The sequence below is a fragment of the Bemisia tabaci genome, chromosome 2 (genome assembly GCF_918797505.1).
Source record: "Bemisia tabaci chromosome 2, PGI_BMITA_v3".
In the NCBI taxonomy this organism is placed as follows: domain Eukaryota; kingdom Metazoa; phylum Arthropoda; class Insecta; order Hemiptera; family Aleyrodidae; genus Bemisia; species Bemisia tabaci.
This window is the reverse complement of record NC_092794.1, coordinates 12,172,866-12,191,293: the sequence shown is the minus strand read 5'-3', so window position 1 is coordinate 12,191,293 and position 18,428 is coordinate 12,172,866. Positions and strand designations below refer to the sequence as shown.

General features: G+C 42.3%; 1 protein-coding gene across 1 annotated transcript in view; it reads left to right on the top strand.

The window, feature by feature from the left end:
* The first annotated feature begins 3,561 nt into the window (after positions 1-3,561).
* Positions 3,562-18,428, top strand: part of LOC109033743 (toll-like receptor 7) — a 46,958-nt gene continuing 32,091 nt past the window's right edge. Inside the window, exon 1 of the mRNA XM_019046499.2 lies at positions 3,562-8,495. Coding sequence (XP_018902044.2) covers positions 4,221-8,465 — 4,245 coding nt within the window. The 5' untranslated portion in view covers positions 3,562-4,220 and the 3' untranslated portion in view covers positions 8,466-8,495. The remainder of the gene's footprint in view (positions 8,496-18,428) is intronic.

Genomic DNA, 18,428 nt, shown 5'->3' with positions numbered 1-18,428 from the left:
TGTTTAGTTTTGTTTTTGTTTCAACGAATCATTTTGGGTTGCATTGACCAGACACATTTTATACAAACTGGCGAATTTTCGGTATAACATCGAAAGTTTATTTTTTGTAATTAATTATTCTTGGTTGCGTTGATCAAAAATATCTCAGCAAAACAAAAGAAGTTTCGTAGTCACAATTCAAATGTCTCTTGGCTTAACGAAAAACTTCTAAGGAAAAATAATTTTTCTCAGTGTGCCGTATACGCTTTTGGTTACATCCAAAATGTTCCAAAAGAGGTTTTTCAACGGGAAAAATATCTACTTAAATGTCATCTGACAAGTCACTTTTGAGATCAGAAAGAATATAATTTTCTTGACTAAAAGGAGGAAAACACTGGATCAATCGAGCAGAAAAGAGAAAGTATCAAGAGAACTACTTAAAATGTTTAATGTTTCATTTTCCTGATTTATTGGTAAGTCATGTTAAAAATTTTTTGCCAAACAAGTCTTCAAAACATTAGTCGACTAGTTTACTTAACTGAACATATGTTTTGCTCATAAATCCATTTAACTTCACCGTGCTAACAATTTGGAGTATTTTTCAAGTAAACTCATGAGTTAGTTTTCCAATGTTTATCCGTGCGAGGTACTTGAAATTAGGCATCTTACATGTCCATTTTTTCCGATGAAAGATTAAAATATTTTCAAAAACTACGTGAAAGCAATTAAGAACATACATGTAATAGATGTGATGTTGTGTCAAAGTTATAGCTATTTAGATGGGTTGGAATTGATGTAAATATTATCGGGTGCAACACTTGCAGCACGGCATGTAAAGCCTATATTGCGAAGGAGAGGACTCCTTATTTCCGCATGCCGTCAGGAGGGAAAATAATGGAGATTGCATTGAGAGTTGAAGCCATTATTAGGTGTGCTTCGAAGAAGGAGCTCCTTCATTTAACAGAGTAGGCAGAAACACTCCTCAGAAGTGGTAATAGTTATCTACCCGATCATTTCGAGCTTAGCACGAGATGTCGATGTAATCTCGTAAAATTGCATCTTGATTGTGTTAAGTCGTGAGCGTGCGGGGAACTGCACGGTTGTTAGGCGCTGAAAATGGCTGATGCTTAGGCGTTATGAGGAAAATTCGAAGAGCATCTTCGTATGGAAATTGCGCCTTTTTTTCTGAGGAGAAAAAGTCACCACTTTGCATAGCGAAGTGCTTAACTAGGGGAAGGATTAAACTAACGCAAGCCATGTTTCTCGTTGTAGACGATGAACATATCAAAAGCTGCCAAATTAGACTTTTCGGCGAGTACATGGCATTGATAGTTAATATTAAAATCACTCTTTTCCAAAAAATAAATAAATAAATAAAAAATAAAAATAAACGTGGATTAGATAGTAAGATTGCCCATCGAAAACAAAGTGATCTACTCAACACGCGTTCAAGTTCATAATGGAAAGTTTTATTGAGGAATTGGAAATATTATTTTTTTTTACTTACGAACTAAATTTGGAAATTTCAGTGAGTCCCCGACAGAGAAATTTAAAGCAAGAAAATTACGAAAAATTTCGACGAGAAATCATGCAGAAGATGCTGAATGTAAAAATGAAATGCTAACGTAAGAATTTGAGGCGCTCCCACATTGTTAAGACTACACTAGGACTTGCCTGCAGCGCCTTAATGCAACTATTCGTGTTTCATGGATGTGCGTGTTTCATGTACAGAATTGAAGGCGCTTTCATTTTCCTCACTTCTGTCCGGACTTGTCCGTAATGCACCCGAATAACAGAGTGCTTATGTAGAGGAAGATTAAGCCATTTAAAGTTGTTGATTTTTTACCATCGTTTTGGGCCGATTAAGTTGTTTTTCATGATGTAGAGATCCCTGGTATTGCATCTAAATCCTCTCACTACAAAAAAAATGCTGCTCTCTGATTGGTCAACGGATTGCAGGCCTTTATGGATATTCTGATTTCCAGCTAATAATTTCAAATTATCCTCCGATAATTCCTGAACAAAATTTGATTATTTTCGCCGAGAATGATCCTTTTTTTGTTAGTTTTATTCATCTCTCCCTCGACAGAACGAATTTATTTTAATCGATTTCATCAACTCGAATACCGGGTTTGTAAAAAAACATGAATTGTAAACTTGATTCTTACGTAACCTGTATTTCTTTATGAATCGTACTAGTTTTTTTTTGATATTTTTAGGTTTTCTCAAAAATCTCGAGAAATATACTTCAAAAATTGTCAGAGTGAGACATTCATCGGTATACATTTGGATTGCAGCTAAAACTGATGATGAGCTAACGTAATTTTCAAACTCTAGACCGGCCAGTCCGCGAGCTTACTGCCCATCTCACGGACTGGGCAAAAATACAGGCCAGTTCGCGGATTGGGCAATTTTGCCAACAGGGCGGAGCGTATCCACTACATAAAATATCGATGGTGAAATTACCAAACCATGTATCTCGGTTTGCGACGTTGCAGACTTCCTTTCAGACTTCATTTTTTTGATGAAGAACTGCTATTGAATCTCCATTTTCAAAAACTTTGTGATTTCTCCTCTCTACACCAGGGAAATTCTGAAAAAACTTCAAAGAATGATGTTGATTTTTATTTACTCGTTTAAAAAAATAAAATGGGAGCGGAGATTTTTAAACACCGCAAACTCGACACGCAGTTTGGTAGTTTTATCGTGAAATTCATGGACTGTATACCTATCTTCTTCATATCGTATCACCCAGATTTTCAACCTTCGATCAAAAAACAGAACGTTACGGAATCCTTTTAGCGCAAAACTGAGAGAGAGGATTCCATGGGTCAACCATACTGCCGTGCTAAAGAAGAACGCCGTATGAACATTCAAGAGTTGCCAAATTTCCTTCGATAAAATGTTTATTTTTTGGGAAATTTATGAATATTTTCCCTTCAAATTTTCAGAATCTTTAGGTAAAATTGTGAACTAAATTATCTGAAAAACTGGGAGGAAAATATTCATACATTTACCAGGAAATTCGCATTTTATGAGAGGAAATTTCGCAACGCCTGATTGTTCATACGGCGTTTTTCCTAAGCACGGCAGCATACGAGTGGGGTCGCAATGGCTCTCCTCGCATGTTTCCAGGATACGAAACGCGGGCAAGAATCTGCAGAATAAGCTAGTCCTCGTGCGAAACGGCGAACAGCATGCCTCGGAGTAAAACAGAAGCCTTCCAACGGCAATCTAAGAATATTCATCACGCAAGTGGCATGGCACTGCATCGCGGAGCCCTCGCATCACGCTCAGCGTCGGTAACTCATTCAACCCCCGGGAGGAGGCGGATTGCGGTTAGGTTTTCGAGGAACCCAAAAATCCGACGGGATTTTATTGTCGCATTGTTTGGAAACTCGGCTCTGTGTCCATTCCAACCTACCCTGTCCGGCGGACAATAGAGCGTTCAAAGCCGCACACGGCGAGATCATCTTCCCATCTTTCCGTTTTACCCCCCTCCTCGCGAGCAGCCCCGGCGCCGCCCAGAACGTGGCGCTCTCTCGCGGACGCGGGCGCACTATCGAGTTAATGCCCCGAATGCAGTGCGCTGCGCGCTCGCGATCCTGAATTCAGTGCTGCCCGTTCGATGCCCGAGCCAACATGTCGAAGGGACCGCGCGCGCTTCCGTGAGATTTCGAAACGGATCCAACTCAGATTTTGTTTTCAATCAAGTGCTCAAAGTTTCTAACGAATCCCCCCTGTTTCAAATGTAATTTACCCCGCAAATTTTATGTTCTTAACGACTAGTGTTCCGAAATCAGTGAAATCAATCCCGCGTTTTGAAATTTGTTCGTATTTTTCCCCGGTTGTTTTGAGTTTTGTGTGTTGTGCTTAACGCTCCTGGAATTTTATTTCGCCGGTGCTATGGATACGATTTTGGATTCGCCCTGCCTCGGAGGATTTTAGTGTGTGCGTGTTTTCCGATATTTCTCGCGCCGTGTATTTATGAAACGGAAAAAGAGGAAAAAGCATCTCGTCCGTTGAAAGCGCGAATGTTTCTCTTATTTTCGACTGTGATGTTTTGATTGTGTTTTTTATTTATTCTATCCCCGCTATATTATTTCCACCGGACTGGAAATATTTATTTTCACTCGTTTAGTTATTAAAACTTGTCTACCAATGCGTGCGCGGTAGCGATCGATTTTTAAATTTAAATGTTGATCTGAATATTCTTTAGAGCCTCTTTTTGGCTCCGCAAAATGAGACTGATGGGAAACATGAGGGAGCGAGTGATTAAACAAACTAGTCAACTTGCATTATTAGTTTTGAATTTTTTAGCGTGCGCTCTGGCAAGCGAACCTTGCAACGTATTCCTCGAGCCCAATGCAACTTCGAGCAAGTTGTCCGCGTTTTGCAAACTCCCGACGATCCCCCGGGAGTTGATTCTGCCGGAGAGCGATAATGTGATCAAACTCAGATTGGAGTGCAACCAGGATATCCACGCCGAAAGTTTCATCTACCTGAGCCTCCTCTCGCATTTCAACCAAATCGAGGAGTTCAACCTCACCAACTGCAAAGTCGCCGAGATATCCGAGAATGTGTTCAGCCAGAGCCCCGGCCTCAAAAAGCTCACCGTCAACTCTCGAAACTTCGACTGGTCGCCGACGAAGTCCCTGAGGATCAAGAGCAGGAGTTTCCGACCTTTGAAAGAGCTCCATCACCTGGACCTGAGTTTCAATAACATGGACTCGCTGCCGGACGGAGTGTTTTGCCCGTTGAAAAAGTTGCAGCATTTGAATTTATCCAACAACGCCATCGCAGATATAACAAGGCTGGGACTCTCGGCGAAGAAATGGGCCCCTCCTCGCGTGTCGAGCCCGCGACCCACGACATCGGAGGGCGACGCGGACGGGGAGGGCACCACCGAGTGCCATGGCGGCAGTGAACTTCGAACTTTAGACCTCTCGGCCAACCGCATCCAAAGCCTCGCCGAGCTTTCCGACGTTTCGAAATTCAAGCGGCTCCACACCCTCCTTTTGAACGACAATCTTATCACCGAGATCCCGAAAAACGCCTTCTCAAGCCTTCACAACGTGCATATCCTTAACCTCACAAACAACAACATCCAAACTTTGACAGAGAACGTGTTCACCAACTGCAAAGAGCTTCAGGAAATCCATTTGCAGAATAATTCTCTAGCGCAACTGCCGAAGGGGCTGTTGAATCATTTAAACAAGCTTTTAATACTCGACTTATCATCGAATCAACTGACTTCCAATCAAATAGACGAGTCCACGTTCGTCGGCCTTATCAGGCTCATTGTCCTGAATCTCTCCAGCAACAGGCTGACGCGCATCAACTCCAAAACGTTCAAGGACTTGCTTTTCCTTCAAATCTTGGATTTACACAACAACTCGATCGGTTTCATCGAAAACGACTCGTTCCTGCCGTTGTACAACTTGCACACTTTGAACTTGAGCAATAATCGTCTGCACCACGTGACCTCCAATCTGCTCAACGGGTTGTTCGTTCTCACCAAGTTGAACTTGAACAATAATTTAATCACGACCGTCGATGAGATCGCCTTCAGGAACTGTTCCGATCTGAAAGAGCTGGACCTCAGCTCGAACGCCATCTCTGAGCTTCCAACGGCGCTAACCGACCTGTCCTTCCTGAAGTCTCTCGATCTGGGCGAGAATCAGATCTCGGAGATCAAACCGAATTCTTTTAAGAATATGGCCCAATTGACGGGGCTTCGGCTGATCGACAACAGCATAGGAAACTTGACGAAAGACATGTTCGTCGACTTGCCCAATCTCCAAGTTCTGAACTTGGCCAAGAATAAAGTGCAATCGATCGAACGCGGGACTTTCGACAAGAACGTGCAGATCGAAGCCATCCGGTTGGACTATAACTACTTGCAAGACATCAACGGCGTGTTTTCCAGCCTCGTGTCATTGTTATGGCTGAATCTGTCTGATAATCATTTAGTTTGGTTCGATTACGCGTTCCTGCCGACGAATCTGAAGTGGCTTGATATCCACAACAACTACATCGAGAAATTGGGTAACTATTACAAAATAATGAACGAACTCCAACTTAAAACCCTTGATGCTAGTTACAACAGGATCGTCGAGTTGAACGAGCTGTCCATACCGAACAGCGTCGAGATAATGTTCGTGAACAATAACATGATCAGGAAAATCGAAACAAACACGTTTTTCGACAAGAAAAATCTGGCGCGTGTGGATATTTACGCCAATGAGCTGTCGCGACTGGAGTTGAATTCATTGCGCCTGGATAAGCTATCCGAAGACCGGAACATCCCTGAATTTTACATAGCTGGCAACCCCTTCGTGTGTGACTGCAACATGGACTGGCTCCCGGCGATCAACAACATGACGCACTTGCGCCAGTACCCGAAAATCATGGACTTGAGCAACATCGTGTGCCAAATGACAACTTCACGCGGTACGCAAAACTTGCAAATGTCCACGAGCATGAAGACAAACGAGTTTTTGTGCAGGTACGAGACCCATTGTTTCGCCCTGTGCCACTGCTGTGACTTCGACGCCTGCGATTGCGAGATGACGTGTCCTTCCAACTGCACTTGCTACCACGACCAAACCTGGAACACGAATCTGGTCGATTGCTCCAACCAGAATTTGAACCACATCTCCGATAAAATATCCATGTACGCATCCCACGTCTATTTGGACGGCAACAATTTCGCGGAGCTTTCCAACCACCTGTTCATCGGCCGTAAAAACCTCAAAGTGCTGTTTTTCAACAATAGCAACATCCAAACCATCCGGAACAACACTTTCAACGGTCTAAGCACGCTGCAAACGCTCCACTTGGAGCACAACTCCCTCGTCACACTCTACGGCAACGAATTTGAAAATCTTTACAATCTGAAGGAATTATACCTGAACAACAATAAGTTAGCTTACATCAACAACATCACCTTCCAAAACTTGCGCTCGTTAGAATTGTTGAAGCTGCACGATAATCAGCTGATGCATTTCAACTTCGTGCTCTTGAATTTCTACAACAGTCACCTGATAAAAGTCTCCCTCCACGATAACCCGTGGTCGTGCGATTGCACTCATCTCCAGGACCTGGCCACTTACATCTCGAATAACTACAACCAAATCGAGAACGTGAACGCCATCAACTGCTACTACAACAACAGCAGCAACAACCTGGTCAAAAACATCATCAACTGGAACAACACAGCGTGCATCGACTTCCCGGCCAGCTCCATCATCCGCAACATCATCGTCTCGGATTATTTCATCGTCGTCGTCTCGTCCCTCATCCTCCTCTTCCTCGTGCTCGCGATCCTCTTCGTCCTCTTCCGCGACTCCTTCAAGTACTGGCTCTTCAACAACTACAACATCAAAATCTTCAAGTTCAAACACTACAACAGCGGTCAAATGACCAACAAGTATTATCTGGAGGACCGGGACAAACTCTACGACGCCTACGTCGTGTACAGCGCCCTCGACGAAAACGAATTCGTCCTGCGGAGCGTGTGCAACGAGCTGGAACCGACGTACCAGATCTGCCTGCACTACCGGGACCTGCCGGCCATCAACACGGCCTCCTCCCCGTACCTGCAGAACAGCCTGACGTCGGTCATCATAGAGGCGGCCGAGGCCAGCAAGCGCATCATCCTCGTCGCCACCAAGAACTTCCTCCAGAACGAGTGGCTCAAACTGGAGTTCAAGAACGCGCTCCTCGAGTGCCTCAAAGGGCGCATCTTCAAGCTCATCATCATCGAGGACGCCAACTCCAACCTCAACAACGTAGACAACGATTTTAGACTGTACTTCAAGAGCTGCACCAGGCTCAAGTACAACGAGAAGAAGTTCTGGGACAAGCTCAAGTACTCGATGCCCAATAACAATCATAGCGGCACGCGGCATACCAAGAAAGCGTGCAACAACTACAACAGGAAGAATATAAACAATTATACGATAGAGTCGACGACGAACAGCGTGGCGAGCAACCACTCGCGGCGGCATCAGCACTACATCAACGATAAGAACCACCAGCAGCAGTTGCATCATCACCAGCATCACCACCAGCAGCACCCGCTGGCGGCGCACCCGCTCTTCCGGCCGGTGATCGGCAACGGGGACCTGGTGCCGGTGGTACCGATGCCCGTGCCGGTGGTACCCGTCTACGGCGGGAGCGAGATGGTCGCCATGCCGAATTCGAGGCACTCGGTCGACAAGTCGCACTCGGCCCGGCAGCTCTCGGGCGACTCGTCGGCGGACTACTCTTCGGCGACGACGGCCACCCCCTCGCCACGGCCCAGCTCCGACCATATCTACTCGTCCATCGACACGCCCGAGTACCCGAGCTTCGATCGCACGCCCGCGCGCAACCAGTCGTGGCGGGCCGCCCCCGCGCCTTCCGCCCCGGCCGCCGCCGCCGCGACGCCCGGCGTCGGCGTCGACTCCGCCGGACACCCGGTCCAGGCCTACCTAGTCTGATCTCTACCAATGTTTCTTGTTGTTTTTATGGTGAGTACTTTTCGCTTGAGTATACATTACTTTTTAAAACACACGTAACCGTTGAGGGAGTGCTCATAAATTGCGTAACGCTCAGGGGAGGAGGTCGAAGAGAACGTTCTAAAATTAGACGTATTTATGCTAAAAGGAACTATGTTGCACGCAAAACCTATGCCTATAGTTCCTTTTAGCCTAAATACGTCTAATTTGCTTTTCCGTATTAAATGATAAGGACCTATCACCTACGTCCTACGTCACAAAAGCGTCTGAAGGCAGGAGGGGGAGGAGAGGTTAAAAATGCCGTGAAAGTGCCTTATTTAATTTATGAACGCTCCCTCTCGAGAAAAATGACCTGAGTACCAAAACGCTCGAATGTTGGTACCACTGCTCAGGGCAATGTTGTACGAATATTGTAGCGCCAAAATAGCTGAATATGGTCGAATTTCATATTTACATTTAGGTTTCCTCCGGGCAATCGTAACCAGAGCCAAACGCCTGGTAGTCATAGTCATGATTCTAGTAAATCTACCAGAAGCATGGTTAGCACGATGATAAGTCTGGTATTAAACACTGAAAAAAAAAACCACATTGGATCTAGAGTCCAGACTCTTAAAAACATCGACAAGAAAAAGTACTCTTGATTCAATCAGAATCTAGCTTAAATCAAGAACCAAGCCTCTTAATTTAAGCGGATTTCGTTTTGATTCAAGCAAAAATCCGATTGAATCAAGAGTATTTTTCTTGTCAATGTTTTCAAGAGTCTGGACTCTAGATCCAATGTGTTTTTTTTTCCAGTGAATGCAATTGTCATAAAAAAAACGAAGATTACAACGCGAAGTCACTCGTAAAGTCAGTATCTTTGATGAGATATTTTAATGAATTCTCTCAACGACCTTCAAAAGTACAATTTTTATGACAGAAAAGTCATATTGATATGCACTGGATGTAAGGCTTGGAATTTTTCCCGCAAAATTTTATCCAGGCATTTGTATTAACTGTCAAAATGGAAATTTTGGAACGTTGAAAAGCCCATGACGGGTCCTGAAAGTAAGCGACTTTCATCTTTTTAACGCGTTTATAGACTAAAAAGACCTGTTTATGGAGAAAGGAAGACGAAGGAAACATTATTAAATGAATGGACAATTATCGCCTCGAAAGTCCAGCGATTCTTTTTAAGAACGTAAGAAACCCAAGAGAAGTCGAGTTAACAATTTGCGATCAAATATTTTCCACCTCCAATCTTCTCTAGCCGTACGAATAAAAGGTAAAAATAATCGTTCACCGACTTCCCATATCCTCGCGGGTTTACTGCACTTCAACCAGATCAGCGAGAGAGATAGAGAGAGAGAAAAAAAAGAGAAAAATACTTCCTTTCGCGGAATCATGAAAACCAATTTCCGGAATCAATTAAAAGCTAGCAGATAAGCAATAACCTTTGAAAGATAACGTTAAATAGTAAGGGATTGAAAGTTCAATCACGCAGCTAAAACGGATTTGATAGGAAAATGGGCAAGTTTTATTCCGAAGCTATTCCAAACGTAAAATCGCTTACCCAGAACACCGAAGCATAGAATTATTTATCTGTTCCTGAGTTGAAATGAGTACTAATTCCATTGACTATTTTTCCGATTCATTGTTCTCAAACGTTCGCAATTCAGCGAAAAGAATATTGAACTTTATTTGCTGTTAATTTGCGTTGCTTGGCATGTCGAAAACTCGCTCGAATTTCTTTAAGCTCCAATTTCCATCCATTGTGAGTCGATCCCAAGTTTGAATTTTGTTTTTGACGTTCTTTTTTCACTCCGAAGTTTAATATTGACTGGGCCCAATTTTCATCGGTTTGAACAAACGCGGCTGATTACTTACCGCTGGCGAAATTTCAAAATAACGAATCTCAGATTGTGCTTTACAGTTTTTCCAACGTGCTGTACAATTTAAATTTTTCATTAGATTCTCTCTGGTAAGCGTGTTTTTTTGCTCTTGACAGGAAAAAGCCTCCAGTAGGGTCATGTGCAGTCGTTCATGAAAGTTGGCAATGCTGGGCTTCGTCCATTTTAATTTGTGTAAAATCGACATCCATCGATTCCAGCTGAGATAAGGTTGTCTTGTCAAAAATCGATTTTTAATAACGTAGCTATATTGAGAAAACACAGAGTTGCCAACTTGTGACAATCGCCACTGGCCGCGACTCCTCTTTTTGTGGAGATTAAATTTTGGAGTTGGAAATTCTGGTTCTGTTAGATTTTGAAGAAAAATTTTCTGTGCGTGTTTTGCGAGGAGAAGTTCCTGCTGAGTCAATCCGCATTTCTTGTATCTGACTCAACCGGAATTCTGATCGAGCCAGGCGTAATTGGACGGTTTAGTGGATGAAAAACTAAATCGCTGAGGCTTAAGTTCTAAAATGACAAGAGGAATGTGTATCACTTCGATATTCGATATTTGTATAGGTAAAAAAAATCGAACGATATACGTCCCAAAGATTCTTAATTTTGTCGATCGGAAATGAACAAAGGTCGATGAAGCACCAACAGTTTATTGTTTTGTTTTCGGAGAACCTCACTTTTGGTGATTACGCTGTTTTTCAACTAAATACCTCAATTCGTTGCAATTCTGGAGTAAGGGCGTATCTCAAATTCCACATGAGCCCTGAAATCTTAAAGTTACATGGAGAACAGGGCTCATGTGGAAATTGAGATACACCCTCACGACAGAGAAGCGACGAATTCTGGTTAAGTCGACCGTAATTTTGGTTAAGTCAACTCAACAGAAATTTCTGGTTGTGAAGTAGAACCAGAATTTGTTGTTCGCTAGAGCCCACATCCTTCCTCGCAATCAAAGAAGTTCATTTTTCAAGGTGGATCTTCAGTTTTTGCATGCGAAATGTTTTCTCGATACATTCATTGATATACCTTCTTTAACTTTTAACCATCAGGTGGCATATTTTGGGAAAATCTAGAAAATTTGTCCAGAAAATCCCTCTTTCTAGATAAAGCATTAAGGAATGTTCGTGCCGAATATCATCTAAAATTTTTAAAAAAGGTAGAAGTACTGTTTCCAATTTACCATCGATCTCGATACATTGAAATTGGTCGCAAGATATGAAAAATGTACTTTAGACTCTATTTTAAGATTTTGGCAGATGATTTTTGGCACGAACATATAACATAATGATTCATCCATAGACTGAAATTCCGATTTTACAAACATAGTCCGCCTAAGTAATGGTCAGAATGTGAAATAGGTAATCATATATAGATCGTACAGTGGCGAGGCGTGAATGATCTATACTATCGATATTTCCCCATCTGCAGCCTGCAGCTATGGTAAAGAATCGGTTATGAAAGTGTTCGTTGCCAAATCCCTGTTCATCAATCCTTTTCCGTAGGTTTAAGCGGCAGATCAGTCAATCGATATATCGCAAAGCACGCCACGCCACTGCGATCGTACCTAGAATGCATTCCGCAAAAGCTAAGGATCCATCTTAACTCCTATGCTTTTCAATAAATCGATAATGCAATTTCAGCCTGTAGAGAGTCGTACGATCCAAGTCGAAAGTACTAACGAAATTCGGGATTCGAAATCAAATCGTAAAATTTTAATGTTACATTGTCGATCCCATTATTTAAACAGTTTGAACAGTCCTCCGGTTCGTCTGTGGCGGCGGAAAGAGCCTCACCCGTGGATCGTTTTTTAATCCTTCTCAGTTTTAATGCGAACCCTATCATCGTAACAATCCTTTTATTGCTCAGAAAAATGAATTAAATGGTGGTGTTGCTCTGACAGAGTGTTACCTGAGCTCGCATGTGTGTGTCGCCATTTTTGCGGTCCGAGAAAAGTGGTCGTAATACTTAAATGATTGATGATTTTTTTTCTTTCTTGGTCAATTTGATATTTGTGTTGGTGGGGAGGGGGGTCGTGCAGGGTAGGGCCGGCCGTTTACAAGTTTATAACTTGTAATTAACTGTCATTTTGCTATAAAATGTAAGTTATAGTGGGTCTGTTTCAAGGAAAATATTCTGCTTTTTAATGTATAAATTCCGTTAATTCTCTCTTCGATGTAAAACGAGCTTTGCAAATTACATGAAAGATGCCGAATGTTTTATTTTTATCCGCACTAGTTGTTTGAAGAGCAGATTTTAAAAGAGCGTTTCCAGGTCTTAAACTGGAACAGAAGGACTTAATTCTGAAGTTGCGCAAGATTTCTTTCAAATACCAAATCAATGCGTAGATTGAGGCTTATTCCGTAACAAAACCATCAGTAATGAACCCCTATTGATCCGAGGGACATGTCTTTTTCCCTTATAGCTGTCGAGGGGTTGCACTTTCTATACTTCGTAGGAAATATTCGTGCATTGGTCGGTCAGATATCTCATTCTGGGTTAATAGTTTTTTAAAGTTATTAAATGGATGTATAGTTTCCTTTGAGAGAAGGTTATATACCTCATGAGTATCAGCCACAAGCATTACACATACAATTCAAAAGTAATGCATCAAATTATTATTGAAATACTGTTTATGTATTCATAATACTTGGGAGAAAACTGAAAAGAAATTAAATACAGGGGAAAAATTGTTTTGCTGCACAAAGAAACGTCGTCGGCTATTATCAGAGAACTTCTCTGCTTCGCCTTAGGTAATCCGTCTCCGATCTCTAACTAATCATTATACAATCAAAGTTCTCGTCATAAGTTGAACTTCTGATAAACAGAAATGACGGCCGTAGTGTCATTAGTGAGGGTTGGTGTCTCTGTATCAGTGAAGAGTCATTTAAAACCACTTATCGAGCAGCTAATCGGCGGTGAGTAATAAAAATACCAACAGCGATCTGTTATATTATTTTTTTGAGTGACTGTTGAAAATGCCATCTCTGATGAATTTGTCACTTTTATATGTAACTTCTAAGACGCTCATTTGAAAGAAATATTTTAATATGTTCATGTCCGATTTTGTGCTACACTGGATAGCAAGACATGTGCGAATTTAAGTAAGCGTTATTTTTTGTTTTCTTATCAAAAGTTCATATAGAACATGATTGGTGTAACGAAAATAATTGCAAGTAACTTCTAACCATGATAAGTATTGACGTTATTCGATGTATGAATTCAAACGTTCTGTTCGTAAAAAAAGAGAAAAAAAAGGTAACAGTCACTCACTCAAACCAAAGGATCGCTCCATGCTACTCATGTTTTTTTTTGTCTATAGCTTCGTCTATCTATTTCAATAATGAGCCCGCTGATCTAGTGGCTCATTCAGTGATTCCATTGCGCGAATCGTGCTCTACGTACAATTTTGGAAATAAAGCACATATTAGAATGCTTATATTCCTACGTCGTATACTGCCGTGCTAAGGAAGAACGCCGCATGAACATTCGAGAGTTGCCAAATTTCCTTCGATAAAATGTTTATTTTTGAGGGAAGTTATGCATATTTTACCTCAAAATTCTCAGGTGTTTTAAATGAAATTGTGAACAGAACTGTCCGAAAAATCAGATAAAAAATGTTCAGAATTTTCTCAGTAAATTCGTGTTTTAGCAAAGGAAATTTGCCAACGCTCGCACTGAAAAAACAATCTCGGTGTATTTACTAAGAAAAGGGTAAAATTACCAAGAATTCAGGGTTCTAATTGATCCCAGTTTTTTCTTGGTAAAATTACCATTTATGCAATTGGTAATTTTACCGAGAAATCTCGGTAAAATTATTGAACTTTCTCGGTAATTTTACTGGACCTTGGTAAAAACGCCAATATTTTTTATCGACTGTGGTAGAATTACCGAGATAAAATGGCAAAGTTACCGGGAATTGATTACCAATAAAAGTGGTATTCTCACCTGAAAAAAACAGTAAAAATACCGGTTTTTAGGTAAGCTTACCAGTCTGTCTTGGTAAAATTACCAATAATTGGTAAAAAAAGTGAGATGGTAAAGGTACCAACGGACCTTGGTAAAAACGCCGAGAATTTTTTTTCAGTGCGAATGCTCATGCGGCGTTTTTCATTAGCATGGCAGTTTCGTGGTCCACTCCGGCTTAAAGTGAAATTGCAGTCACAGCTGCGAGAAAAGAATGAGCCTCCTGGGCGACTAATCCTTAATGAGGCCGGGAACAATGTCCCACGAAGGAGCGAGCGAGACCCATTCTTCGGAGCGACGAGGAGAGCTTGACGAAGGCCAAAGTTGAAGGATGAAGGTATGAAAAGTGAAAGTTCGGCGCGGCGCTGGGTGCCGACGCGAGGTGCGGCGCTCCGGTCGTGCCAGAGATCTGAAATAAAAGCTCCCTCAAAGCTCCTCCAAAACGGCGTATCCTCGCAGGGCTCCCAACGGGATTCGCGCGGTTTTGCGGAGTCGGCCGACGAAGCTGTTTCTCGAGTGCCTTTATCGCTGAGAGTGCCGCCGCGTCGCGTCGATTTCCAGCGCTGATTGGAACGCCATTACGGGCTTTCGCGGGTTCGTTGCCGGATCGTGCCGAAAAATCGGCGCTTTTTCCATTGGAATCCGTGCAAAATATGCAGGACTTGGCAGCGCGGGGCGGGGACGGGGACGCGGCAAACAACCCGTCTTGATCTAATTTAGGCGGGGATTTCCAAAGGGCCTGCGGTGGATTCGATTTCGGCTCGCCTGCAAAGGGACTTCAAAGTCCGCGGTTTGTGTATCGCGCCCCGGCCAATAATAGCGAGCGCGCCAGCTCCGTGGAAATCATTTCCTTTTATGTTTTGTCTTTAGAATCTTACCGGAAAAATATCTTCACTCAAAACTCGCAAAATCGATCGCTGTCTAGGATAGCGGCTTTTCCTGTGTCCGCAACAGGGATCTTTGAAAAAATTGGCGGGGAAGGGCAGAAATATTATTTTTTATTACACCTATCTGCTTTGGAAAACTAATGACGCATGTGCTATGGTTTTTTCTGAAACAAAGGAGAGTGGTTCTTCAGTTGCAAAATGTGAGAATACATTCGTCGTCTCCCGGACGAAAGAACGTAACTCCATTCCAAGGTTGCCAAATTGACTCAATCAATTAATTTATTTTTCATGCAATTTTGTGCAATTTTCATCAAAAATTGTTCTGACTTTAGCTTGGAATCTGAGGAAAAATCGGTGAAATGTTCAGTCAGAAATGCCCAAGGTTCCCATGCTTAGTATGCAATTTGCGAGGGGAAATTTGGCAATACTGATATGGAGATACGTTCTTTTCTGAGACTAACGACGCATTTCCAATCACAAGAAGACATTTGGACGTATTTCTATCAAACGGAACTAAGCGCCACAGGGGGAGGAAGGGAGAGGGAGGCTTGGATTGGCGAGTGTTGCGGAACGCGATGCTCGTTCCGTCCTATACTCGCAATGCTTTTCCATGGCGCTTAGTTCCGTTTGACAGAATGCGCTATCCGGGATTCTAAAATCCTCAAAAGGAACTCAATGGAGATGTTGCATGTGTGAGGGATTTGCGATTTGACCATTGATTCTTACGTAAAAGTTCGCGAGAAACACGATGGTGCCAATGGTTTTCTCTGAAATCAACTCCCAAGCTCAGAAAAAGCTCTCAAGTTGAGGCCGAAATGGAGGGGATATCCGCACCCTACCCTGAGAGTCCACCTCTACATCAAAACAAACTCTCCATGCAAAGATAGGGAGCAAATACATTAGCAGTGATGCCGTGTTTTCAGTTTTGGAGTCCCCAAATAAAGTGGCAACCCTGCTAATGTATTTGCTCCCTATCTGTGCATGGAGAGTTCGTCTTGATGTAGAGGTGGACTCCCAGGGTAGGGTGGGATATCCCCTCCATTTTGGCCTCACTTTGAGAGCTTTTTTTGAGGTTGGGAGATGATTTCAGAGAAAACCAGTGGCACCATCGTGTTTCTCGCGAACTTTTACATAAGAACCAATGGTCAAATCGCAAATCCCTCACACATGCAACATCTCCATTTGGCGCTTAGTTCTGTTTAACAGAAATACGTCCATTTCTGCGTGAGGCTCGTGCGAAGCGGTTGGCATTTCGGAGCTTTTCCAGGCTCATACGTTTTCAAAGCCGCTCTCTCTCCGAGATGGCACGGACGCTGATTGGTCTACGGAATCGCGGAAAATCGTGAGCGATCTGCGATTTCCGCGAGGCATCCGATATTCCACATGCGATCGTCGATCGAGCAAGGTGGCGCGTGGCGTGTCAGAGGAGCGTTGGCACGCGGCAAAGTGGTTGGAGAAACACTGTGCAAACGCTCCCAGTCAACTCCGTCCGCGCACCCTGTAGCCGAAGTGCTCATCCAATATCTTGTCTCAGTCCCCCTTTTTGCTCACTCTTTAAATGTGAGCGCCGTTTCCTCCCCTTTTATTGAACGTCATGGGATGTTGTGCGCTTCCTTGGGGAGAGGAGGCTGGTAACACTTTCACTGTGGGAGCCAGAATGATGAAAAAGTCCAAGTTGATGAAACAAAGGATCTTTGATAATAGTTTGAATGAAGTTGGCCTGACTTTTGGAGAAATTTAATACGAATTTTATGTATCTAGATGTCAAAATCTGGTGATATATTGGACGATATTAAAATGACGTATTTATCTACAAATGATGTTTTTTTAAAGTAAAAAAATCATATTTTGGAAGCAAGGAAACATCAAGATATTAAACAGATTTTTCAAGGACCACTGACATTCCTTTTTTCCCCCTGATAGATTTCTAATGGATTCATTTTAGTAACAATTGATGAAGACATCATTAGTCGTGACCCAATTAATTCACACCAATGAGTATATGTCTAAATCCAATTCAAAGATTTTCATAATGCATCGAAATAATGGTTATTTCTGATAAAAGTACTTGAACACATGTACTTAAGTAACATTCTTTAACTCATAAGTATCAACTTATAATCCGCTTTATTTATTAATATTTTTCCTTCTTCCTAAGTGACACCTACATCCTCTTACCTGAAACTCGAGTAATTCCAATTCATCCGTTTATGGCTCGTGATTGCATCCACAGTGACATCTCATTTTAAGTAGGATTGTAAACTACGCACAACGCACAGGTTGCCCTGAAAGTTCTCTTTTTCTTCAGGAAAGATACTTAAGAGAAATAGTTGAGGGAATACTAACCACCAATCTAAGAAACGCCATTATGCGTTTAATTTTTGTCCAACATTCAGGAGCCAATGAAATAGGTACTTCACATGGTTGTGTAAGACCCTGTTTGCCTCTACTGCCAATGAACTCATTCAAAAGGAGCCAAGTCACACAATTGGTAAAAACTGAGTTAGGAGTAGTTTAGTTCTGAAATGAACCACATACATGTTGTCACCTGTTGAAATTTGTCATGCATATGAAAATTGGTATTAAACCTCATCTCTGGAATGCCAGGGCCTTGGAGGACAAGGCGCAATAGTGTAGTCTTTGCCACTTCGAGAAAAATGTGTTTAAAATCTCTAAATTATGTGAAACCGTATGGCGGAAAGAAAGTTCAAACTCACATTTCGTGCTTAAAAATTGAATTTACCGGTGAATTTTTCTCAGAATTTATTCCAAACCTAGATTTAGTTGAAATCACTAATATCTCAATTTTTTTCGAAAACTGCACTTGTACTATGCGCCTTGTTCTCCAAGACCCTGAATTAAACTCGAAACCTCTTTTTCTCGGAGCTCGATTTTGATGTGACGTCGCTCCTTGCTTTCAAACTTGAGGTACGTCGGACTAGTCGCGTTCAGCGCTCCCATTCTCCGGAACTACAGTCGAATTTCAGAACTTTTTGAGATTTTTCTGAATTTTTCCCGGATTTTTTTTTAAATTCCCGAAATGTCCCGGCTCTTTTGCATTTTCCGGGACTTTCTCAGAATTTTTGAAAAAATCTAAAACGAATCCTGGAACCTGCGATGGTCATGGAGTAGGAGAAATCGGAACAAAAAAGTTCCAAATCCTGGAACTTTTGACGGATATGGAATGGGAGCCTGGTCGCGTTACTTCGGGG